The 27,100-nt window shown below is 45.9% G+C and overlaps 1 protein-coding gene and 1 long non-coding RNA gene across 4 annotated transcripts; one reads left to right on the top strand and one right to left on the bottom strand.

Moving 5' to 3' along the window:
• Positions 1 to 2,537: 2,537 nt before the first annotated feature.
• LOC123080442 (heavy metal-associated isoprenylated plant protein 35) lies at positions 2,538 to 4,454 on the bottom strand. Its single transcript, XM_044503369.1, has 3 exons — positions 4,195 to 4,454; positions 3,905 to 3,980; positions 2,538 to 3,696 (listed from the first exon to the last, which is right to left on the bottom strand). Exons 1-3 carry the CDS (start codon positions 4,219 to 4,221, stop codon positions 2,816 to 2,818), a joined length of 984 nt encoding a protein of 327 aa, XP_044359304.1. The 5' UTR covers positions 4,222 to 4,454; the 3' UTR covers positions 2,538 to 2,815.
• Positions 4,455 to 23,971: 19,517 nt separating this feature from the next.
• LOC123075385 (uncharacterized) lies at positions 23,972 to 26,983 on the top strand. 3 transcript variants are annotated; one of them, XR_006436128.1, is made up of 8 exons: positions 23,972 to 24,084; positions 24,161 to 24,293; positions 24,387 to 24,581; positions 24,732 to 25,029; positions 25,129 to 25,358; positions 25,913 to 26,252; positions 26,324 to 26,407; positions 26,655 to 26,983. It is a non-coding gene; the product is annotated as an uncharacterized lncRNA (long non-coding RNA). The 3 variants fall into 3 exon arrangements; XR_006436126.1 differs by having other exon boundaries at positions 26,324 to 26,983; XR_006436127.1 differs by having other exon boundaries at positions 24,732 to 25,008; positions 26,324 to 26,983.
• The last annotated feature ends 117 nt before the right edge of the window (positions 26,984 to 27,100 follow it).

Raw genomic sequence — 27,100 nt, forward strand, 5'->3', positions numbered from 1 at the left:
ATACAGGGGCAGGGGGCACCCTAGAGACACAACAGTTGATCGTTTGATCTTTTAGCCGTGTGCGGTATCCCCCTCCACCATAGTCCACCTCGATAATACTGTAGCGGTGCTTAGGCAAAGCCCTGCGTCGGTAGAACATCATCATCATCACCACGCCGTCGTGCTGACGAAACTCTCCCTCAACACTCGGCTGGATCCGAGTTCGAGGGACGTCATCGGGCTGAACGTGTGCTGAACTCGGAGGTGCCGTGCGTTCGGTACTTGATCGGTCGGATCGTGAAGACGTACGACTACATCAACCGCGTTGTGCTAACGCTTCCGCTTTCGGTCTACGAGGGTACGTGGACAACACTCTCCCCTCTCGTTGCTATGCATCACCATGATCCTGCGTGTGCGTAGGAATTTTTTTGAAATTACTGCGTTCTCCAACAGTGGCATCCGAGCCAGGTTTTATGCGTTGATGTTATGTGCACGAGTAGAACACAAGTGAGTTGTGGGCGATACAAGTCATACTGCTTACCAGCATGTCATACTTTGGTTCAGCGGTATTGTTGGATGAAGCGGCCCGGACCGACATTACGCGTACGCTTACGCGAGACTGGTTTTACCGCCGTGCTTTGCACACAGGTGGCTGGCGGGTGTCAGTTTCTCCAACTTTAGTTGAACCGAGTGTGGCTACGCCCGGTCCTTGAGAAGGTTAAAACAGCACCAACTTGACAAACTATTGTTGTGGTTTTGATGCGTAGGTAAGAACGGTTCTTGCTCAGCCCATAGCAGCCACGTAAAACTTGCAACAACAAAGTAGAGGACGTCTAACTTGTTTTTGCAGGGCATGTTGTGATGTGATATGGTCAAGACGTGATGAGATATAAGTTGTTGTATGAGATGATCATGTTTTGTTGAAGTTATCGGCAACTGGCAAAAGCTTTATGGTTGTCTCTTTATTGCATAAGATGCAAGCGCCAAATAATTGCTTTACTTTATCGCTATGCGATAGCAATAGTTGCAAGAGCAATAGTTGGCGAGACGACCATGTGACGACACATTGATATAGATCAAGATGATGGAGATCATGGTGTCATGCCAGTGAAGATGGAGATCATGACCATGCTTTGGAGATGGAGATCAAAGGCGCAAGATAATGATGGCCATATCATGTCACATATTATGATTGCATGTGATGTTTATCTTTTATACATCTTATTTTGCTTAGTTCGGCGGTAGCTTTATAAGATGATCTCTCACTAAATTTCAAGGTATAAGTGTTCTCCCTGAGTATGCACCGTTGCGGAAGTTCTTCGTGCTGAGACACCACGTGATGATCGGGTGTGATAGGCTCTACGCTCAAATACAACGGGTGCAAAACAGTTGCACACTCGGAATACTCAGGTTAAACTTGACGAGCCTAGCATATAACAGATATGGCCTCGGAACACTGAAACGAGACGGACCTTGCCAGGATCCACCGCGCCTCCATGGCCTTAAGGCCACCGGAAACGAGGCGGACCTGCGGCGGCGCCGGCAAGAGGCAGGAACCTAGCTTTTTTTTTAAGGAGGAGGAGGCGGCGGCTCAACTGTACGTGATGGACTTAACCGCACTAGTCGATGTTGTTGGTATCGCTCCATGTGAAGTTTCACCATCCATGTTAGGGGTGGTGTCGTTGGGGCTGCTGCTGCCATTGTCCCCGGCCTGCCCTTCTGCAAACGCTGGTGGGCGTGGAACCATGAGGGAGACATCTTGGTGCCCAAATAAAAAAAAGGCATCATCAAACAAATTACAAAGGAATAGAAGATGTGGATTGTGGAGAGAGAGGGAGCTAGGAGGTAAATGACACCTGGGGGTAGGCAGTGTGAACTATTTGGGTCCTTTTTGGGTTGGGCCCCTAATTGAGGAAATAATATATTTATTGACACCAGATGCAAAAAAATAATAATCAGGCACCCTTCTGACACTCCAATTTTTCGACGATTTCTCCCAAGGTTCTCAACAGAGAGGCTCGTCTCATACTCCCTCCGTTCCTAAATATTTGTCTTTCTAAAGATTTCAAATAAATACCACATACAAATCTATATAGACATATTTTAGAGTGTAGATTCACTCATTTTGCTCCGTATGTAGTCACTTGTTGAAATCTCTAGAAAGACAAATATTTAGGAACGGAGGGAGTATTTATTATGTGTTCATCATATAAAGTTGTAAGTTACAAACAACACACACGGTCCACACTATACAACACCAAAAAGGACAACCATCACGACACAACAGAAAACACACCCATAGAAAAAATAATTATAAACATGTCGCTAAGGGGGTCGATTGCTGAACCAAATCGTCATCCGCCATCCACCATCAGCATTACCGAAGTAGCTGCCGGCCGGAGGAGCACAAGAACACCGCATGGCAAACAGCCATCGGAGCACCATACTCTGAGGATACCATCGTTGCCAGACGAAGCAGCAGTCAACGATAACCATATGTATAAGAATTAAGATGATTTCGACACGCTCCTCAGAGCCTTCCGTAGAAGAGGCTCCTATTTAAATGTAAGACGTTTTTGCAGTTCAAATACAGAGGAAGTATATTACAAAATTGCTCCAGTAAGCATCGATCAGAGCTGTTCCATGAATCCCTCCCGTTCTTCCTCTCATGCATGCATGCACCAAGCTCAGCTCGTTTTATTCTAGTACTAGCATGGAACCTGAGCAATACTGCTAATACATCGGCTGCTACTACTAAAATCTCGGCTCTAACACATGGAGAGGTCCTCAGTTAAAGAACATTAAATTAACTAGCTAAACCTGCCGAATGGATCCTTCACATCACGCTGCAAGAATTGGCATTCTCGTCGTTGAACATGTCGCCGTAGGCCTCCCGCGGCGGCGAGAAGGCGCTCCTCTGCGGAGGCGGCGGCGGCGCTCCGTAGTAGTAGTCCTCGGCCGCAGAACGCTGATGCTGGTACGGCGACGGCTGGGGATCGGGGTAGTAGTAGGGCTCGTACGCCGATGGCGCTGGCCGGCTGTAGTAGTTCGGAGGCGCGTACTCGTCTATGTAGCCGCCGTGCGACGGCCCTGGCCTCGCCATGGGCGTGGGCATCGCCGCCGGCGTCGGCGCGGCGGCGTAGTATGACGAGCTCGCCATCGGCCGTGCCACGTTGTAGCTCATGACGTGCACCGGCGGCTGCCGTGTGGCTGGCATGTACTGGTGGGGGCCCCCGTAGCCGTAGACGCCTCTGCTGCGGGCGTCGTCGAACTCCATCGTCACCCTGGCGTTCATCGGCTTATCATGATGATCATGCTGCTCCTGGTGCTGCTGCTGCTGCTTGGCTTTCCCGTTCGCCTCGCTGGGTTGTTGTTGCGGCCCTGTCTCCGCCTTGGCCTCGTCGGGCCCTTTGCTTTCTTCGGCCGGCGGTGGGGTCTCTTCGGCGGTCTTCTCGGGTTCCGGCGCCGGAGGCTGGGCGGTGCTTGGCTCGGCGGCCTCGTTAGGCTTGCTGGCATCATCTGCTTGGTTCTTGGCTTCTTGGCTTTGGCTCTCTGCAGGAGGAGGCGGCTCCTGCTGCTGTTTGGGCTCCTCCGGCCAAGGCTCCGCCAGTTTGCCGGACTTGCGCAGCCTCGCGACGAGGATCCCGGCGTCGATCTTTGGAGAGACTGTGACCGCCACCCTGTTTCTCCGGGCGTCGATGTCACATCTGTATACGCCTGCAAGATCAAAGGAAACGGAAATTTTGTTCAGTAACTCAGCATAACCATGATTATTTTGGTTCTTGCGCCTTCTTTGTACATGTTAGTATGGCAGTGTTTGCTTAGAGATGCACATGCAAATATCCTATCAGAGTTCCCAGCATGGAAATTTCTACAAAGGCATCTGAAACAACAGATGGCGATCAATCAAATCAGCGAGGCATACCATCAATATGTAGGAGCACCTTCTTCACCTTCTTTTTGCACCCTTCACAATGGATGGACACCCTGAGCACCACAACCTACATCAGAGCAAACCAAACCATCCTCAGCACACTTCCATGCAAATATCGTCAACAAGACAACAACAACAACTCACACATGACTTAAATAGTAATCCAACAAAAAAAAATCTAGTGCTTGATCAGACACATGAACATGCTCATGACCAGAAGTATCACTAGTGCAAGACCACAATTACAGAAGGATCACAGCTAGTATGTTGAATGTGACCACCTGAAACTCTACAGGTTCCGTCGCCATGTCGAGCGACGAGCGGAATGATTCGCAGTCGGGGAGAGGGGAAAGTGGGGGAGCCTTGTGGGGGAGGGCTGGGGAGATTTTATACCCGGCACTGGTTTAACAAGTGAAAGGTGTAGAAAGAACAAGCATGGAGAGTAGTGGGCGTTGGGTTGGGCATATGTATAAACTAGTTGGTTTGTGACTAGGGGAGGTGGCTTTACATGTGGGCAAAACACACCCTTTGAGGCTTCTCTCTTCTTTTCTGAAGAAACATTTGAGCAGGAGGAGGTAAAGTTGCTTGGAACTAAACCTATTACCTATGGAGGGTGGTACTGGTGATGGCTCCTTCCTCTTCTTTTTGAGCTCATCATGAGCTGTATAGGTGAGATTTTGATGTAGGCCGGAGCTGCTTTCAGAGGACGAATGGCGCTTGAATGTTTCTTTCTGGTGCTGAATCTTTTTCAGTTCACACATGGGACGGTCAAATCGTTGTGTAATACTAGGGTATTTGTGAATTTCTCAAAGTGTCGAAACGATCATTTTAGTTAGGAAGCTCACAAACTTCACATGCAAATTTTCTCACGGCATTCTGTTAGCTTAACATGCTATCTATTAGCCAAAAGTAGGCCCTATTATTATTGCTTTAAGATTTATAACACCAATATGTCTCCCTTTCTGTTGTTGTAATATCATTTTCATTTACAGGCGGGTAGCAAAGTTTCACTACTCACGCAAGCAAAAGCGAGGATAGCTAGATTCCAGGAAGGCGACGGCACAAAACCACGACGCGCAAGCACACAAACCAAATATAATCTTATAACACACACCAGGAGAATTCCTCCTGTGGAGTTCTTGCTAAGATTCTTTGCCCCTCCCATGGAGTGTTGTGTTGGTCTAGGCAACCGGGCATGGACGGAGTGATTGATTAGTCGTGCATAGTGGCCGCCTTTATCGTGCCAAATGCGCAAAAGAAAGGCCACCGCTTTCGCTCCCCTGTGCAAAGGAAGAGTTTTGTTTTGTCACAAAGTCCAACGGGTGCGTGTGTGTGCGAGAGAGAGATGTTATGATACGATATGCCTTTGTTTTGCATGGAGGAGGGGAGGAAAGCATCTATTCCGGCCTCTAGACCGCCTTTTGACGGTGCTGAGGTGTCCAAATGGTAGTTATTTATGTCCCTCTTTAGTTTAGTCCATGATACTAAACTATGGAGCAAATTAGTGGCGTGCTTGCTCACAATTGCAAAAGCTAAAGTGTGGATTCATCTGGAATCAGGGAGAACTAGAGCTGCAGCTTGATGCATGGTATATTTTGCTGCTCTGAAAAGAAGAAAGCAAATTTTACAGGTATGTGTATCCTTGGGACACATCATACGCCTGATTCTAATTGGCACCGGCCGGAACGTCAGAAAATGAAGAGACAAACAAAGGTAGCACCACCAAAAGTGAACCAACCCCTTGGACTGCTGGGAAAAACACCAGGGCATGAGGAGCTAAACTAATCTGTATCAAATAGTCATGGCAGTCTGGCAGGAGAGCATATTGTGGTGATGAATAACAATGCAAAGCTGTAGCCGTCAACGGCCGGAATGGATGCAGAAAGAGTGAGCTATAGGTGCACACTTCGATGCCAAGAGATTTTGGGTCACCCATGCCACTCTAGCTTCTGCTGTTTTCTCACTCTGGGAAAGCAAAAGAAAAGGATGCTTTGACCCATGGATTTTACCAGCGCCATCAGTTTCACAAGGAATGCCAATGCCATCACGTTCACGCATTCGATTCTTTCCAGTCGGACACCCGGGTTTGGCATGGAAAAACACGTGATTTCCCATGCACACCAGGCCTGCACGCCATGAGTCACACACGTAGCCCATATTTCCTCTGCTTTGTGAATGATCTGTTTTAATCGACAATTTATGCCGCCCGGGAACTTCCTGACGAAGAAGCCTACACATTTCACATCCGCGTCGTGTGGTCGACCGTGTCCCCTTCAGGAATCTCTTGCTGGCCCCAACCTCTTCCCATGGCCACAGGACAAAAGAGCAGCTCTCTTCGTCGCTTCTTTCCGCTTGATTAGCTGGGAAAAAAAAAGAGAGATAATAACAGGGTGCTTGTCCACCATTATTTATGTCTCACTTTAGTCCAATTGTTTTTTGCGGGGTGTCTCACTTTAGTCCATGATTAATTATATTTCAATCGATTGAGAAATAGTGTTCTTTTTCTAGTTGGATCGAGAATCAGTGAAATCTCAATGAATGATATACAACCATTCGATTTTTACGCGAAGATTCGTTTGGATATTTTTACTGAGTTTTCTGTTACATAATTAGATTTGCCTTTTTTAGCTTCACAATTTTGTTCTTTTCTTTCATATTTTTATTTTCTTTCAACAGTTGCGAAGTTCGTCCCTAGCATTTGTACACGTAACTATTGTTATTACAAGCCTTGTCAACCATACATAATACAAAACTAGTGGGTCATTGGGGTTGGTAGGGGCCTTCTGTCCCTCCTAATTGCACAATCCTTCGCCTCATGTCTAACTCCAGATGCAATCCCTGGGTGGCCACACACAACAACAAGCCACGTCCCTCGTCGACCACTCAACTATAGCTGCACATTTCTCATTGATTGTGCGCAACTACAGTTGCTCATCTCTCATTGGCCACACGCGGCTGGTAAAAAAAGAAACATAAAATAAAAATGCAAAAAAGAATTGGAAAAGGCAAAACATCCTACATTGATGTTAGCCGAGTAGGATTTAACTGAATTTCACTTAGTTCTAATCGAGCCATGTTGTTAATTAACGGAAATAGCCAATGGGTCTTGGGTTCCATTTGCATCGAATTGTAAAAATAAAAAATATATTAAAAAAATTCAAAAAATCGGAAACTTTCTTTTAACAAACATGACTTTGCATAATACTCACGTGAAAAGTTTCGTGAAGGAATGACTTCCATGGCATTCTGGACGAAACAAGATCAATGCTACGTCAAAAGTTACCATTCACACTTTTTTGGTATACCTCGAGAGTCATTCCTCTGCGGAAGTTTTCACACGAGTATTGCTCCATGCCATGTTTGTTACAGAAAAGATTCAGAATTGTTTTACTCTTTTTTATTTCTTTAATTTTTTTCCAATTCAGGTGCATTGGCCTCCATGTTTCAAAGATCCGTATCCGTAATTATATGCTAATTAAATGCTGGTCTTGTCCACAATTGGAATATCTAAAGTGTGGGTTCATATAGAATCTAGGAAATTGGACTTACAACCTTATGGTATAATTTGTAGCTCCGAAAACAGGAAAGAAGAAAACATGTATGTACAACTGCAGCACATGAAAACCATTTTGTTCTCCTTCCCTTCCCATCTGCCCCCGAGGGGTGGCTAGGGCGAGCCGATATTCCCCGCCATCTCCATTCTTGATGTTGATCCCATGAGTTCACCCCTCCCCATATGCCACTCCTGCGATGTTAGGGGGTAGACTGGTAAGCGTTAGGTTTCTGCAACAATGCCTTGTTGATGGTGATGGCGGTGTAGCTTGACAAATAATTTTTCTGAAGCCTCACCACTTTGACGATGTCGTCTAGGGCGGCATCAATGACTCGCGGACATATATTCCTACCATGTGTTTGGATGGTGAGACTAGGGCTTGCAGGGTATGTTGATGCGACGGGGGCTTTCCTTTGCAGTTTAGTCCTTCGGCTTCATCTCGTCACATTGGTGCATCCTCCGGTGCCAGTGTGAAGATGCAAAAATATGGAGGTCTGACTCTTAGATCTGCGGCTCTTTCGGTTATTACGGCTTTATTCTCTAGGGTGCTTGTCAGGTAGGACTTTGGGCTCAATGAATCCTATTCGCCATCAACAATTATAGGTTGGCCCCGATGGTGGAACGACATGTGGTGGTGCGCCATCGTCCTGTTCAAGTCGAAAACGACAGTCGGCCCAAGGACTTCAATGTCATTTCTTTAGTTTTTATCACTGTTTGTACTGCTTGTTTGATTAATAGGTCTGAGTGATCTTTCCTATCTAAGCTTCTACCAATGCATATGTAATTAGATAAGGTGCTTAGTGCACGAAGGGCCTAGCAATTAAACTCCTCAATGCATAGATGCGCAGCTTTTTTAGCTAAGCTTCATACATTTAATTGTTTAGCAGCCTAACCCGTCTCTGCATAGCTGTTTTGCATAGGTCCATGTGTTTAGTATTGTTTCTTCTTGGGTCATCAAACTACTCTCTCCTCAATTACTTTGGCACCCGAACTTTACCTATGTGGCATTCTTAGCATTTGTACACCGTCAAGCACTAAAAAGGCTGAAAGAGAAAGTATACTTAGCCTGGGCTGGGAACATGCGCCTGATTAATTAGCACTAGAAGGAAGGAGGGTAGCTAAACAATCTGTACATCTAAGTACTTCTACTCTCTCAAAATTTAATACATTTTTTGACACTGTATTAGTACTAATTCAGTCATGACAGCCTGCTAGAAGTAACCCTAAAAAAAACAGTCTGCTACAAGTAGTGCATGTCGAGCTGAGACCAGATGGACAACAGTACAAAGATGTAGCCGTCAACGACCGTGATGCGGCAAGACGGGGGCACGGGGCTAGCTAGCTTGGTGCACGTTTCGATGCCAAGAGAATTTGCGTTACCCAAGCCACTCTAGGTTCTACTTTTCCTTTTCTTTCTTTTTGATGAGTACGATAAAGGCATCTCCAACAACAACCCTTAAACCACCCGCAATCATCCGGACCGTACTGTCCGGACGTGTTGTGCCATCCAACAACGCAGGTCGGTATCGATTCACATGATGTTTCGGATGCATTTTCTACCATAAATTGGAGACAAAGGTCGGAGGGCTTTACGGGTGTCCGGACAGCACCTACGCCAGCTTCTGACCACCCTGACCCATCCAAACCCCCTCCTCCCTCGCCCGTGCGCGTGCCTGCCTGGCCCTAGCTATCCACATTCACACCGTTGTAGAGCGTGCCGCTCCACATTGAAGTCGGCCGAGAGCGGACGCGACCTCTCACTAGCTCCGCCATTGAAGCGGTGCTCCAGCCAAGTGCGCCGCCCGCGACGCGTCCCCGGTGTTCGCGCTTGTTCAATGCTAAAGACGCGTTACTGGATGGGACAGGACGAATATCTACCACGCCCATTCAATGCCCCATCCATCCGTATGCTGCCGTTAAGAAGCTCGACGGCCGAGAAACCCATTCCGGCGTTGCACATGGACGCACCTGGACGTCTCGCATCACCGGAATCCTCTATTTAAACGCGTCCACACCCGACTAACTCCACGCCAAGACACAAGCCGATCCCCATCCTCCGCCCTTTCAACACAATCGCCATGACTGCAGGCAGTGAAACTTTGTGTGAGAGCCTTTCCACGGAGATGAAGCACGAGGTGGCCGCCCTTACTGCCGCGTGGCAGAGCCGCCATGCAAGGCGGATCGAGGTCGGCTTGCCGGCCAGCTCGCCTGACATTTCGATGACGGGTCGACCCCATTATATATGAAGACGGGCTCCGACGACACCGCCCTGGCGTCCATGCATGTGCATGCCGGCTTCACCATGGAGCAGGTGCAGACGCACTGCAATGTCGCCATGGCAGAGGTGCAACCTGCGTCGGCGCCTGTGTCGGCGTTCCAGCAGGCACATGAGGAACAACAGTACACCATGTTTCTCCTGGAGCACCACCGGCTGGCAGAAGGCTAGATCTAGGGGGAGCGACGAGGCCGTGGCGGCCATGGCCACGGCGAACCCCAACTTCGTCACGGAGCAGAGTGCCATCTACGATGACGTCCGCGCTCAAGCCGCTGCTCGCCAGGCAGCAGCCGACGCAGAGGCGCGGCTTCAAGCGATTGCGGAGGACAACAACGTTCCCTGCAGCTCCTACGCGTCGCCGACGAACTATCCGGCGACCCGGTGGGATGAAGACGGCGCGGGCGCCACCATTTCCATCGTGGACCTGACATCCACTGGCGACAGACAAGGCGCGGACTCCTCCGAGGATGAGTAGGGCACGGGAGGTGGGAGGGCCTTGTGTCCCATGTGGGTCGGTCCGTCTCCCATGTTTAACTCTTTCTCATCGAAAACCGCAGCTTCACTTCATGGGTCTTATTGCCGGTGCTCATATAGACCGCGGAAGTAGGAGGCGGTCCCAAGGAAGGGAACAACATGGGCTTGGAAGCCGGCGGCCGCCGTAGTTTTATTTTTGTTCTAAATGTTTGAAATGCAATGAAAACCAGCCGTGTTTGCATGAATAATTTCCGTTTATGTAAAAGTATATCCGAACTTGAATGAAATCCGACCGTGTTTGCACAAATTTCGTCCGGCAATTTGCGGGTCGTTGTGGAGATGCTCACTCTAGGAAAGGAAAATAGAAAGAAAAAGGAAACTTGACCAATGAACTTGTTTAACACCGTTGATTCCAAGAACAAAAACACCGTCATTTAAACTTGCAGGCATTCGATTTTCGCATGACCTGGTTTGGCAAAGCATGAACTTGATTTCCCGTACAAAACCGGAGGCACATCTGACATCTCTTCTTCTTTCGGCAGGATTAGTTCCCGTCAAGCATCAGCAATGCTGGGGTACTGCTCCATGTCGCGCAAGAAGCCCGTGAGCGACCGCCTCGCCTTGAGGAATCTCCTACTGGCATCAACCTCTCCCCATGGCCAGACAACCAACCACAGGCGACAGAGCCAGCAGCTCTCTCCCTCTCTCGTTGCTGCTTTCCGCTCAATCATTGGTCAGCCGGAGAAAAGGAGATGGCAACGGGAGCGATTTCACGGCGCGGGCTGCTCGGTGAACTGTGACGAAAGCAAAAGCTACTGTGCAAGAGAAAGCAGCTACGTGGTGTTGATGCAGAGAAGGAGAGCTCGGCTGCGCTGTGGCTTTCAGTGTCTCTGCTTTTTTCCTGGGGCGGGAGGACATTCGTGTCGTCGTCTCCGGCCGTCGCTGTACGGGGAGGAGTGAGGAATATGGCTGGCGTCGGTCGGCGTCGTGGCCAAGAGGTGGCGCCGTCGACGACGGTGAGGTCCGGATGGGCACGTATGCGGCAGCGGGGGAAAGCGGAGGGGGACGGCGACCCGGGGGAAAGAGAGAGGCCGGGGGTCCCATCCCATCGGCCGCGGGAACATGCGGGTCGTTGCGTTTGGTGGCGCGGCATGTGGCAAGGCAGAGCCGGGGCGTGTGTGGAGTGCTGCACAGGGTAAACTCAGAGGGAGAAACAGAGGGGATTCTAGGTCCGAAAGATTACCTTTGATCTGCCATGAAGATTCATGCATTTTTTTAGTTTTCATGTTTTATTCTTACGTACTACGTATATGACTTGACTGAGACTTGGTCAATTGAGACCCAACCACATTTTTTTTAGCACAGTACAATTGCAAACACTCGTTACGTCTTTTTTTTAACACAGTACAAACCCAAACACTCATATATATATATATATATATATATATATATATATATATATATATATATATATATATATATATATATATATATATATATATATATATATATATATATACACGCATGGACACTCACATTTATAAACGCACACACAAACACCTTATCCCTATGAGCATCTCCGACAGACTGAACCGACGCATCATCTTAAGATTGACGAAGTCGCCATAGATGTCTTCTTAATCGAAGACAATGTCTTCTTCCACTGAACGTGCATCGCTTGAAGACCTGAAATCAATCAAGAAAAATGCGAGCACCAATATCAAGTCTCAAGCTCAAACTCTGATCAGTTGAGGATATCACTGTCCTCCTAACCATTCAATTACATGTTGGTTCCGTATCGAAAGATTACGGCATTAATAATGGTACACCAACAAAGAATATAGTACCAACGTTTTACTTCACTGTCCAAACTAACCCCCGCTCCCTCCCTCTCCCATGATTCTCAACTGGGGTGGGCCCTTCATCCCTCTATTACCAATCATAATCTACCACATCAGTTTGCCTGTAAAAAATTAAGGTAACCATTTATAGATGTAGCATTACTCTCACAACATTGTTAGTTCTCAATTGATTGAAAAGTAACTACTTCTCCATCAACTGCTAAACCTTTAATCTACGCAGTGATTCGTGTAGTCCTTTTTATAAGATTTCAGAAAAATATGTCATATGATAAATATCTGCTGCTTAGAAAATAATTATTTCTCAATTGATTAATATATAGCCAAACCTGGGGAGGGCCTGTCAATCATTCACATCAGCATGTACCGATTGCACGCTTTTACAGCTGTAAGCTTCCCTCCTTTTTCATGTTTCCGGTTTTCTTTTTGGGCGTTGAGGGTTTTGTGGGCATGGCAACATGGGCTAATATTGGGATGTTATTTTTTTATCTTTATTGCATAAATGTGACGAAATAAGCCTTCAACTATGAAAACTAAAAAAATGCATGAATCTGCTCCGTATACAAATGCCATAGACGCCATGATGTGTTTTTCTCGAAAGATTTATTGTGTTGTACTCCCTTCGTCCCATAATGTAAATTTTTTTTTGACTCTACACTAGTATAAAAAAACGTCCTATATTATGAGACGGTGCGAGTATTTATTAAGTTTATTGAGATGCATATTATATACCACAACTTATCACAGTTATTGTAGTTAATGCATCGCTTCTCTACCGGTTACAAAATTTTCAATCTGCACAGTAATTCCCTACAAAACGAGTAGCAAGGCGGCGTGGAGCCGCACGAACAATGACTAGTACTCCTTCGATACTTTTTACTCCGCATATAAGATTTGTATATTTACGTTAAAAATATCACCAACAATAATTCTAAATTTCCACAATAAAAATATAGTAATTCATGATATGTCTAGTGATGTTGATTTCGTATTGCGAATGTTAATATTTTTTCTATAAAGTTGATCAAATTTTACGAAATTGGACTGTAGACAAATGTTATATGCTGAATAAAAAGGATGAGGGAGAGAGAGAGAGAGGGGGAGAGAGTACTCCCTCCGTCCATGAATGATCGATGCATAATTTTCTGAAAACCTTTAGCCGCCGCCGCCTCCTCCTCCTCCAAAATAAAAGCTAGGGTATATGCCTCTTGCTGGCACCGCCGCAGGTCCGCCTCGTCTCCGGTGGCTCTAGGGCCATGGGGTACAGTGGATCCTGGCAAGAGTCGGCGGGAGGGCTTCGTTTTTAGTCGTTTCTTTCAGTTTTGTTAGGGTTTGTGTCCTGCTCAGGAAGCCGAGACGGTGGCGGCTCTCTGAAGATGGAATAAAGGTATCCCCGCCTAACCCCCGTTCCGGTGGTGCGTCTAGTGTCGTTGGGCGTGTGGAGGTGTGTCTCCGGCGGATCTGCCTTTGGTGGATTTGCTTGGATCTTTCTGATCTACGTTATTCTTCATCGGCGGCGGTTATTGTTCTGGTGCACTGGTCCTATGTGGCCTTAAAACAATGACTTCTCGACTGTCTACTACAACAAGTTGTGCCCGACTCCGGCAAAGAAGGGGTGATGACGGCGGCACGCCTTCGGCTCGCTTCTGTGCTTGTAGTCGTCGTTGGATGGTCCACGGATCTGAATGTAATTTTTATTATTTCTGATGTTCATTGTACTGCCATAACTGAAGATGAAAATATCAAAAGTTTTCTAAAAAAATCTGAGAACTTTCTCGCAATGATAGATGTACAAAAAGAGAGTTTTTTGTTTTGAGCTAAAAAGAGAGCTTGTATGTGGGCACTGGCTAGTATGAAATCAGCAGCTGAGGTGCGATCCTGCGATCCTTGAGTACGGCCCATCAGATAGATATTGTATGGTCCAGATTGGAGCGGGGAGACCTGGGAAGACATTTTGCACAGACCCCCACTGCTTACCAGATATTGCAAGCCGAGCTCCTCCTTAACCACCACGTCCTAACCACCACGTCCTAGCCTCTGTGTGCTAAATCCTCATCTTGATTTGGACTGCACACAGCAGAGTGTTCATTTTTGTTCCAGCTCTTGATCTTTGCTGTCAATAATTTTTTATGCAATCAAAGGGATGTTGTTTTGCTCTATCTGTACCAAAATTTGTGCGCAACAAAAATATCCTTTCTGCTGTATTTTGTGTAGTGAAACCTTCTATTTATACATTTTATAAGGAAATCTGTACAACATGTTCTTGTGGAATACAATACCTTGATGTTGGTTTTGTGCTGTATCGAAGAAAAAAACAATATGTATCGAAATTGGAGATAGACATTGGGAATGTGGGAAGATGATGTTTGTCATTTTAGTTTTAGGCAACAAATATTATACTTTTACAAATCTCTATTTATGTATGCTAAATTTAGAGATCTCATTATGCAATTTTGAAAAGAAAAACAGTTTTCCAAATAAATAATTGCGAAGAACAAAATAAATTGCAGTGATATTCGTAATGCACTATTTTTGAATTTTGTTCTGCATAGTTCCTTTGCATGAGATAAATAGCAGTAAAAATCTAACAAAAGCACGTGAGGAAGTGATAACAAGTGCAGTAAACTCTAAAAGTTTAGGGGCTCCATTGAAAGAAGTCCTGTCATGTCCACCAATCCGTCATCTGTACCGTTGATTATTCATCCGATGGCCTACAATAGTGGATCGCACGATCGCATCTCAGCTACTGATCTCATACTAGTCGTGCCCCTTGTATGTAGCGCGTTAAGTACCAATTGGAGGAATCGGCGCTCACGCTACCTCGCGTTGGGCCGGCCCCGACGCGAGCAGGTGGAGCTGGCTACGGCACGTAGCTTCAGTGCGACCGCTAAACAAAGTTGCTGCAGCATGCGGTGTTGACGTTTTACTAAATGTGTTGACCTGTTGACTTGCGTTGACGTCGACTTATTCAGAAAAAAATGACGCATTCAAAAATGATCATAAATTTCAAAAAAGATCACGTATTCCAAAATAGTACATGAATTTGAAAAAAAACGGGTGTCTGGGGATTTAAAACATGTTCACTAATTTGTGCGAAAATGTTCACATTTTTTTAAAAGGTTCAGTAATTATGAGGGAAAAGAAAACAAATTTGAAAAGTTCACGAAATTTGAAGGAAAATGTTCAATACTGTGGTAAAAGTTCATGAAGCTGAGCAAAAGCAATTCACAAAAGTGGACTACATTAACGAATTTCGTGAACTTTCTCCCCCCTCGCTCGCCACAGAACCTTCTCCCCCCTCTCACCGCCGACGCCCCTCTTGAACTCTCACCGCCGACCCGTGTCTCTCCTCTCTCCCCCGCCGACAACCATTGCCGAGCGATACCCAGGCGATGGTGCGGCGGCCAACGGCTTCGGCCGGCGCCACCTGCTCGAGGCCGACTACCTGGCGCCGCCGGACATGCGGGTGCCGGACTCGTGGAGGCTGAGCGCCGACGGCGTGCCGGTGCCTTCGGCACCCACCGGTGCTGATCGGCGTGATGGCGCGCATCCGGTCGTCGCTGCCGGAGCAAGCGCGGAACCAGCCGAGGTACATCCCCGACTGGAACACGCTGTGGACGGCATACTTCAACCGCCGCCACGAGGAGCAGCTCGCCTCCAACAACGGCGTCGAGCCCCGCGGCCGCCTCAACTCCGAGGGGCGGCGCCAATGGTGGGGCGTCCCCGGCCGCACCCTCGAACACGCCACGCTTGGAGTACCCGACACCCCCTACATCTCTCACCGCCGTGGAAGCTCCTGGACGCCGCATCGAATGGAGACGGTGTATTCCTCGTCATCGGGCTCCCTTTCCTCCGAATAGCCGGTGCTCCACCCCGTTAAGCCAGAGCCACAGGAGATGCCGCTCGGGCGGCGCACCCGCGGTGGCGCTATCGTCATTAACGAGCCTTCTCCCCCCTCGTCCCGCCTCGTCAGGCCGAAGAAGGAGCCGGGGCTCCTCGTCGTGAAGAAGGAGCGGGGGCTCCTCACCATGAAGAAGGAGCACAAGGCCATGGCCGCCGATGACGAGACTGTAGGGAAATGTAGCATGCAATTTAAAAAAAAAATCGTACGCTCACGCAAGATCTATCTAGGAGATGCATAGCAACGAGAGGGGGAGAGTGTGTCCATGTACCCTCGTAGACCGAAAGCGAAGCGTTTGACAACGCGGTTGATGTAGTCGAACTTCTTCTCGTTCTGACCGATCGAGCACCGAACGTACGACACCTCCGAGTTTTGCACACGTTCAACTCGATGACGTCCCTCGAACTCTTGATCCAGCAAAGTGTCGAGGGAGAGTTCAGTCAGCACGACGACGTGGTGACGGTGATGGTGAAGTGATCCGCGCAGGGCTTCGCCTAAGCACTACAACAATATGGCCGGAGGAGTAAACTATGGAGGGGGCGCCGCACACGGCTAACAATTGTTGGTGTTGTTGGGGAACGTAGTAATTTCAAAAAAATTCCTACGCACATGCAAGATCATGGTGATGCATAGCAACGAGAGGGGAGAGTTTTGTCTATGTACCCTCGTAGACCGTAAGCAGAAGCGTTACGACAACGCGGTTGATGTAGTCGTACGTCTTCACGATCGACCGATCCCAGCACCGAAGTTACGGCACCTCCGCGGACTGCACACGTTCAGCTCGGTGACGTCCCACGAACTCACGATCCAGTAGAGCTTCGTGGGAGAGTTCCGTCAGCACGACGGCGTGGTGACGGTGTTGATGAAGTTACCGACGCAGGGCTTCGCCTAAGCACCGCTACGATATGACCGAGGTGGATTATGGTGGAGGGGGGCACCGCACACGGCTAAGAGAGATCAATGATCAACTTGTGTGTCTTAGGGTCCCCCCTGCCCCCCGTATATAAAGGAGCTAGGGGGGAGCCGGCCGACCAAGGAGGAGGGCGCGCCAAGGGGGGAGTCCTACTCCCATCGGGAGTAGGACTCCTCCTTTCCTAGTAGGAGTAGGAGAAGGGAAGGAAGGGAGAGAGGGAGAGAAGGAAAGGGGGGCGCCGCCCCCCTCCTTGTCCAATTAGGACTAGAGGGGGAGGGGGCGCGCGGCTGCCCTGGCCGCCCCTCCTCTTCTCCCACTAGGGCCCATTAGGCCCAATATACTCCCCGGGTGGTTCCGGTAACCCCCCGGTACTCCGGTATATGCCCGAAACCTCCCGAAACACTTCCGGTGTCCGAACATAGTCATCCAATATATCGATCTTTACGTCTCGACCATTTCGAGACTCCTCGTCATGTCCGTGATCATATCCGGGACTCCGAACTACCTTAGGTACATCAAAACACAAAAACTCATAATACCGATCGTCACAGAACTTTAAGCGTGCGGACCCTACGGGTTCGAGAACTATGTAGACATGACCGAGACACGTCTCCGGTCAATAACCAATAGCACAACCTAGATGCTCATACTGATTCCTACATATTCTACGAAGATCTTTATCGGTCAAACCGCATAACAACATACATTGTTCCCTTTGTCATCGGTATGTTACTTGCCCGAGATTCGATCGTCGGTATCTTAATACCTAGCTCAATCTCGTTACCGGCAAGTCTCTTTACTCGTTCCATAGTGCATCATCCCGTAACTAACTCATTAGTCACATTGCTTGCAAGGCTTATAGTGATGTGCATTACCGAGAGGGCCCAGAGATACCTTTCCGACAATCGGAGTGACAAATCCTATTCTTGATCTATGCCAACTCCACGAACACCATCGGAGACACCTGTAGAGCACCTTTATAATCACCCAGTTACGTTGTGATGTTTGGTAGCACACAAATTGTTCCTCCGGTATCCGGGAGTTGCATAATCTCATAGTCATAGGAACATGTATAAGTCATGAAGAAAGCAATAGCAATATACTAAACGATCGAATGCTAAACTAACGGAATGGTTCAAGTCAATCACATCATTCACTAATGATGTGATCCCGTTAATCAAATGACAACTCATGTCTATGGCTAGAAAACTTAAACATCTTTGATTCAACAAGCTAGTTAAGTAGAGGCATACTAGTGACACTCTGTTTGTTTATGTATCCACACATGTACTAAGTTTCCGGTTAATACAATTCTAGCATGAATAAGGAACATTTATCATGAAATAAGGAAATAAATAATAACTTTATTATTGCCTCTAGGGCATATTTCCTTCAGTCTCCCACTTGCACTAGAGTCAATAATCTAGTTCACATCGCCATGTGATTTAACACCAATAATTCACATCACCTTGTGATTAACACCCATAGTTCACCTCGCCGTGTGACCAAAACTCAAAGGGTTTACTAGAGTCAGTAATCTTAGTTCACATCGCCATGTGATTAACACCCAAAGAGTACTAAGGTGTGATCATGTTTTGCTTGTGAGAGAATTTTAGTCAACGGGTCTGCCATATTCAGATCCGTATGTATTTTGCAAATTTCTATGTCAACAATGCTCTGCACGGAGCTACTCTAGCTAATTCTCCCACTTTCAATATGTATACAGATTGAGACTTAGAGTCATCTGGATCAGTGTCAAAACATGTATCGACGTAACCCTTTACGACGAAACTTTTGTCACCTCCATAATCGAGAAACATATCCTTATTCCACTAAGGATAATTTTGACCGCTGTCCAGTGATCTACTCCTAGATCACTATTGTACTCCCTTGCCAAACTCAGTGTAGGGTATACAATAGATCTGGTACACAGCATGGCATACTTTATAGAACCTATGGATGAGGCATAGGTTCATTCTCTTTCTATCTCCTGCCGTGGTCGGGCTTTGAGTCTTACTCAATTTCACACCTTGCAGCACAAGCAAGAACTCTTTCTTTGACTGTTCCATTTTGAACTACCACTACAGGAATCAGCTAATTTGCCGCCAGCCAAGGTGGACGGCAAAGGCACGGACGGCAAAAGGCACCAGCAAAGAAAGGATCGGTAAAGAGCTTCTTTGCCGTCTGCTTTCTGAAGCGGACGGCAAAGGGGCCTTTGCCATCAGCGGCTGACGGCAAAGAAAGCCGACGGCAATAAATTCACTGTTAGTCCGTTGGGTGGCAAACGGCAGTATTTGCCGTCCGCGGCTGACGGCAAATAGCATCAGGCTTTGCCGTCCGCCTAAAGACGTCAGTTGGACGTCACTACCCAGCAAGTCTTTGCCGTCCACCGCAGTAGCCAAAGGCTTTGCCGTCCGCCACTGTAGGCAAACTGACCAAATGGGTCAGCTCCCAGGAAGTACAGTTGGCTGCCACGTGGCTTCTTTGCCGTCTGTCGCGGACGCCAAAGAGCCCATTGCCGTCGGTGGCTGACGGCAAAGAGCCTGCATTGGCTCTTTTTTTTCTTTTTTTTTTAAATCCAACAATTTTCACAGCAAATATATATGACATATATAGATATATTTCACAGGGTTATTTCACAGCAAACATATGACATATCCAGCACATAAGTTTCATCGTACATACATATATAGTTCCATCCATTCATACATAGCAAGTTGCACATTCACATTGTTCCATCATAGCAAGCTAAGAATACTAGAAGAGAATGAAAGAAAAAACAAGCACTCCATCATAGCAAGCTAGCTTCCCGTGAAGTGAATGAGATCTGCAAAATGGCAAATAAGAAAGTTAGGAAAAAGGTGACTAGAAGAAGAAGTATATGTCATTTATGAGCTAACTCAGGTGAAATGGACCATTTATGAGCTAACTTAGGTGAAATGGATCGTTTATGAGCTAACTAAGGTCAAATGGATCGTTTATGAGCTAACTAAGGTGAAATGGATCATTTTAGAGCTAACCTAGGTGAAATGGATCGTTTATGAGCTAACTTAGGTGAAATGGATCATTTATGAGCTAAGTTAGGTGAAATGGATCGTTTATGAGCCAACTTAGGTGAAATGGATCGTTTATGAGCTAACTAAGGTGAAATGGATCATTTTAGAGCTGATGGCAAACACCGTTCTTTGCCATCAGCCAGTTCATTGCCGTCCGTTTTCTGTAAGCGGACGGCAAAGACCTTCTTTGCAGTCAGCCAACGGACGGCAAAGACTTGGCTGACGGCAAATTTGCTAATTCCAGTAGTGTACTTCAAAATCTCTTCAAGGTATGTACTCATTGAAAAAATTTATCAAGCGTCTTGATCTATGTCTATAGATCTTGATGCTCAATATGTAAGCAGCTTCACCGAGGTCTTTCTTTGAAAAACTCCTTTCAAATACTCTTTTATGCTTTCCAGAAATTTCTATTATTTCCGATCAATAATATGTCATTCACATATACTTATCAGAAATGCTGTAGTGCTCCCACTCACTTTCTTCTAAATACAGGCTTCACCGCAAGTCTGTATAAAACTATATGCTTTGATCAACTCATCAAAGTGTATATTCCAACTCCGAGATGCTTGCACCAGTCCATAGATGGATCGCTGGAGCTTGCACATTTTGTTAGTACCTTTAGGATCGACAAAACCTTCTGGTTGCATCATATACAACTCTTCTTTAAGAAATCCATTATGGAATGTAGTTTTTGACATCCATTTGCCAGATTTCATAAAATGTGGCAATTTTCTAACATGATTCGGACAGACTTAAGCATCGCTACGAGTGAGAAAATCTCATCGTAGTCAACACCTTGAACTTTGTCAAAACCTTTCTCAACAAGTCTAGCTTTGTAGATAGTAACACTACTATCAGCGTCCGTCTTCCTCTTGAAGATCCATTTATTTTCTATGGCTTGCTGATCATCGGGCAAGTCAACCAAAGTCCACACTTTGTTCTCATACATGGATCCCATCTCAGATTTCATGGCCTCAAGCCATTTCGTGGAATGTGGGCTCATCATCGCTTCCTCATAGTTCATAGATTCGCCATGGTCAAGTAACATGACTTCCAGAATAGGATTACCGTACCACTCTGGTGCGGATCTTACTCTGGTTGACCTACGAGGTTCGGTAGTAACTTGATCTGAAGTTTCATGATCAATATCATTAGCTTCCTCACTAATTGGTGTAGGTGTCACAGGAACCGGTTTCTGTGATGAACTAGTTTCCAATAAGGGAGCAGGTACAGTTACCTCATTAAGTTCTACTTTCCTCCCACTCACTTCTTTCGAGAGAAACTCCTTCTCTAGAAAGGATCCATTCTTAGCAACGAATGTTTTGCCGTCGGATTTGTGATAGAAGGTGTACCCAACAGTTTCCTTTGGGTATCCTATGAAGACACATTTCTCCGATTTGGGTTCGAGCTTATCAGGTTGAAGCTTTTTCACATAAGCATCGCAGCCCCAAACTTTAAGAAACGACAACTTTGGTTTCTTGCCAAACCATAGTTCATAAGGCGTCGTCTCAACGGATTTAGATGGTGCCCTATTTAACGTGAATGCAGCTGTCTCTAGAGCATAACCCCAAAACGAGCGGTAAATCAGTAAGAGACATCATAGATCGCACCATATCTAGTAAAGTACGATTACGACATTCGGACACACCATTACGCTGTGGTGTTCCGGGTGGCGTGAGTTGCGAAACTATTCCGCATTGTTTCAAATGAAGACCAAACTCGTAACTCAAATATTCTCCTCCATGATCAGATCGTAGAAACTTTATTTTCTTGTTACGATGATTTTCCACTTCACTCTGAAACTCTTTGAACTTTTCAAATGTTTCAGACTTATGTTTCATTAAGTAGATATACCCATATCTGCTTAAATCATCTGTGAAGGTGAGAAAATAACGATACCCGCCGCGAGCTTCAATATTCATCGGACCACATACATCAGTATGTATGATTTCCAACAAATCTGTTGCTCGCTCCATTGTTCCGGAGAACGGCGTTTTAGTCATCTTGCCCATGAGGCATGGTTTGCAAGTACCAAGTGATTCATAATCAAGTGATTCCAAAAGTCCATCAGTATGGAGTTTCTTCATGCGCTTTACACCAATATGACCCAAACGGCAGTGCCACAAATAAGTTGCACTATCATTATCAACTCTACATTTTTTGGCTTCAACATTATGAATATGTGTATCACTACTATCGAGATTCAACAAAAATAGACCACTCTTCAAAGGTGCATGACCATAAAAGATATTACTCATATAAATAGAACAACCATTATTCTCAGATTTAAATGAATAACCGTTTCGCATCAAACAAGATCCAGATATAATGTTCATGCTCAACGTTGGCACCAAATAATAATTATTCAGGTCTAAAACTAATCCCGAAGGTAGATGTAGAGGTAGCGTGCCGACGGCGATCACATCGACTTTGGAACCATTTCCCACGCGCATCGTCACCTTGTCCTTAACCAATCTTCACTCAATCCGTAGTCCCTGTTTCGAGTTGCAAATATTAGCAACAGAACCAGTATCAAATACCCAGGTGCTACTACGAGCTTTAGTAAGGTACACATCAATAACATGTATATCACATATACCTTTGTTCACCTTGCCATCCTTCTTATCTGCCAAATATGGGGCAGTTCCGCTTCCAGTGACCAGTCTGTTTGTAGTAGAAGCACTTAGTCTCAGGCTTAGGTGCAGACTTTGGGCTTCTTCACTTGAGCAGCAACTTGCTTGCCGTTCTTCTTGAAGTTCCCCTTCTTTCCTTTGCCCTTTTCTTGAAACTAGTGGTCTTGTCAACCATCAACACTTGATGCTTTTCTTGATTTCTACCTTCGTCGATTTCAGCATCACGAAGAGCTTGAGAATCGTTTCCGTTATCCCTTGCATATAATAGTTCATCACGAAGTTCTAGTAACTTGGTGATAGTGACTAGAGAACTCTGTCAATCACTATCTTATCTGGAAGATTAACTCCCACTTGATTCAAGTGATTGTAGTACTCAGACATTCTGAGCACATGCTCACTAGCTGGGCAATTCTCCTTCATCTTGTAGGCAAAGTGCTTGTCAAAGGTCTCATACCTTTCGACATGGGCATGAGTCTGAAATACTAATTTCAACTCTTGGAACATCTCATATGCTCCGTGGCGTTCAAAACGTCTTTGAAGCCCCGATTCTAAGCCGTAAAGCATGGTGCACTAAACTATCAAGTAGTCATCATATCGAGCTTGCCAAAGGTTCATAACGTCTGCATCTGCTCCTGCAATTGGTCTGTCACCTAGCGGTGCATCAAGGACATAATTCTTCTGTGCAGCAATGAGGATAATCCTCATATCACGGATCCAATCCGCATCATTGCTACTAACATCTTTCAACTTAGTTTTCTCTAGGAACATATCAAAAATAAAACAGGGGAGCTAAACGCGAGCTATTGATGTACAACATAGATATGATAATACTACCAGGACTAAGTTCATGATAAATTAAAGTTCAATTAATCATATTACTTAAGAACTCCCACTTAGATGGACTTCTCTCTTATCATCTAAGTGATCACGTGATCCAAATCAACTAAACCATAACCGATCATCACGTGAAATGGAGTAGTTTTCAATGGTGAACATCACTATGTTGATCATATCTACTATATGATTCACGTTCGACCTTTCGGTCTCAGTGTTCCGAGGCCATATCTGCATATGCTAGGCTCGTCAAGTTTGACCCGAGTATTTCTGCGTGTGCAAAACTGGCTTGCACCCGTTTCATGTGAACGTAGAGCTTATCACACCCAATCATCACGTGGTGTCTCGGCACGACGAACTTTGGCAACGGTGCATACTCAGGGACAACACTTGTACCTTGAAATTTAGTGAGAGATCATCTTATAATGCTACCGTTAATCAAAGCAGAATAAGATGCATAAAGGGGACATGGAGTAACTGAGCGCGAGCTCAAATGCTATCGATATCCAGGACGTTCGATAGTGCATATGGATCTGGGCCAGTTCTTTATACGCACGGTGGCGGCCTGCTGGAAAATGCGAACTGTAGCGAAATACATAGGCGACAGCGGTGGTGACCCGTTGGTGTGGTCAGATTTTAACGCGCAGGTGGACATCTGTCCGCCGTCGGCGAGGTGAGCCGTGGATTGGAATCGACGTATCCGTCTGATCCGTGGCACAAGAAGTTCACTTCCCGTTCGGTGCGTGTAGGTAGGAATTGAATGCAGGGTCCAGTGTCTTCTCCACCTAGGGCGTGCTCATCTGGGAGCTGGCTACCGCGGCATGGAGAGATGAAGCACCGGCGGCGAGCCACCATGGAGTTCCTGATGCAGCCAATCGGAAGGTACGTAGATCCTTGCTTGTTTGGCATTTTTTTCTCAAATCTTAGGCGCTGGGCTTTGGTGATTTAGAGAATTTGGTTTGGGCTTTGAATCAGATCCAGTCTGCTAGAGGAAGTAGGGGAGAGTTTGGTGGAGTAGTAGGTGATGGAGCAGCGGCGGGTAGTGGCTAGCGCTGATGCGCAGACTATGGCGGCCAAGGAACCGGCGGTGCACAGGAGGGAGAGCTCACTTCCAACGTCAGAGCTGTCAACGGGGAGGTTGAATCCTCGGGCGCCCGGATGGAACAATAGGTTAGTACTGAAATTATTGTCCCAGTGAGCTATGCAGGGATTTACAGAAACTTGGCGTGACTGGATACATCGTAGAATTAGGACAACTAGGGTAGAATCCTGCTTACTTAGTTCGGGCACTTACTGTCAGAAATTGGATGCTTTTTGCAGGCCGAGGATAGGTGCTAGCAGAACCCCTTGCCAAATCGGATCAGTCCATTTGAGAAGGCTGTCAGGTGTTATGCTGACAACCTAGCTGAAAATGTCATCACACCAGTTCTTGGGACTGGTTTTGACTCTTTGGGCGACGCGTACGACTTCTAAAATCTGTACTCTTGTGAGAAGGGCTTTGCAATCCGACTTGTAAAATCTGTACTCTTGTGAGAAGGGCTTTGCAATCCGATATGGGAAGAGCCAGCTTAATGTGGAGAGGATGAAATTCATGAAGGTAATGGTGTGTGGCTGTTCGGTGAGTACAAAATTTTCTTCAGATAGTGCCTGTAAATCCAGTTAAGTTCCTGGGAGTTGTATTTTTCATTACTGAGAGTAATCTGGAAACATGTTGTAGGGTAAAGCTGGTGTTGAGAAAACGAGGTCTTGTTGATGTGAGTGCCCTGCTCTGATAAGGATACTACGATCAGAGAACAATGGCTGATATATTGCAGAGCATAGAGTCACAACCATTCGCTTTCGCCTAATTTTGGTGAGACAATCCATTGGCCAACGCACAAGCACATAGACGTGTGCAGCGGAGATATTGTGAAGTAGTTGAGGCAGAACAATGTGAACCTCGCTAAGGTATACAGTCTCATAGGAAGCATCTTTGGGTCAATGGAAAATGTTCCGTTCACAAAGAGGTCTTTGCGTAAACTATGTGGGAAGATAAATAGGAGGTGCTGAACCATATGCTGAAGGAAAATGAATTTGAGAGAGGGTGGGAAATGTTGCTGGAATAAGAAATCATGCGGCATGCATTCTAACATTGTTCTATTTTTCTTACCTTGGTGCCATCCCTGCTAGCTTTTCCAAACATCACCAAGGTCATTTGTAGTTTTTATGCAATTACTAGTTTAGGTCAATGTTAATTTAGCAATGCAGCAGAAGGCTTCCTTTGCTTCCTTTTTCATGATTATTATTGTATACCAGCATCGAGTTTTTGTATAGTTTCTTTAGGGGTAGATTGCAGTGATATAGTTCAATGACATATGTTTTCTGCTTTTCTGAGTTGAAGGCTAATATGTGACTATCATCTTAAACAAGTATTTTTGATATCACTGAACCATGATTCAAGTCCATGTTATCATTTTTCTCACTTATTCTTCCTTTCATGTTGAATTAATGTCATAATACAGATGATGTAATGATGACAATCAGAAGACAAGAAATAGAGCGAAAGGGATACATTTTCTTCATTGACTTGATACTCACCAGTGAATACATTCTCTTCATTGATTCCAAATTCAATTCTAGTGTGTACTCTTATACCTCCTCTCGAATATTTTTCTTGTCTGATACGCGATTCATATTTTATCGTCCTCTTGAAAGCGTTGTAGGTCTCAGACGTTCGTCCATCTTGCTACCATCTATTCGGAAAGGCATATGGTTGCCGACAGTAATGGAAGAAGATTGGTGTATGTTTCCTGGACCACAAGTAATCTGCTTGCATGACTCATGTTTTGATTTGAGTTACAGGTACTGCCTCAATGCCTCATGACTTCTGTTTTGCCCATGTGAGGCTTCAACTAATGACCTGGCGCCTGCAGATGATGTATTTTGCAACCAACCATTGTCCTGTTCGTGTGGATTACCAGCTGAAGCACACTCCCGTCTCTCGAGCATTCAAGCAAGTAAGCTTCCTTATGCGTTCCATGGATGATTGGGCATCGGAGTTACCACTTAATTGTGTGCATGCTTTTGCTGTTGCAATTTAAAGTGGACCACCCAGAGGTGCATTTGCACTCATTTTTGACCATGAAATAAACCATCCACAATCAAATTGGAGACCTTTGTAATGTGGGTACTCTTGTGTCAGTCATACCATAAAGGGTTGACTAGGTGGCTAGTTTTCACTAACCTAACATGCTGACCTGACAGGCACGCGAAGTTGCATTGGTAAGCAGGTTTTTATGAAGTTCTTTCCTCTTGGCATGGTTAGGGCTAGTAGGAGAATAAATTAGCAAAGCTATCATGATCAAGAAGAGGTGACCGAGAGCGACGAACTGATCTAGGGACTGCAGACCAGTGTGCCGTACAAGCGCTAACTTCATTTTTTTAAAATTACCTGTAGAATTGACAGAACATGTATAAATTCCATACCTTTCTGGAACCAGTGCATGGACTAAATTTGTGGACATGTCTGGGCAAATACTTTTTCATAATTATGGCGTGATTAAAGCCACTCCAATATGCATGGAATGCTTATTGAAAGGACCACTCTCAAGCCGGCAAGAACAAAGAACATACAATAGTTTTAAGACCAGCAGCCTTCTTTGGCGTGCACATTTCTTTGTACTGGTAAGATAATGTCATAGATTGTACTA

This window comes from Triticum aestivum, chromosome 3D (assembly GCF_018294505.1).
Source record: "Triticum aestivum cultivar Chinese Spring chromosome 3D, IWGSC CS RefSeq v2.1, whole genome shotgun sequence".
NCBI classification, from domain to species: domain Eukaryota; kingdom Viridiplantae; phylum Streptophyta; class Magnoliopsida; order Poales; family Poaceae; genus Triticum; species Triticum aestivum.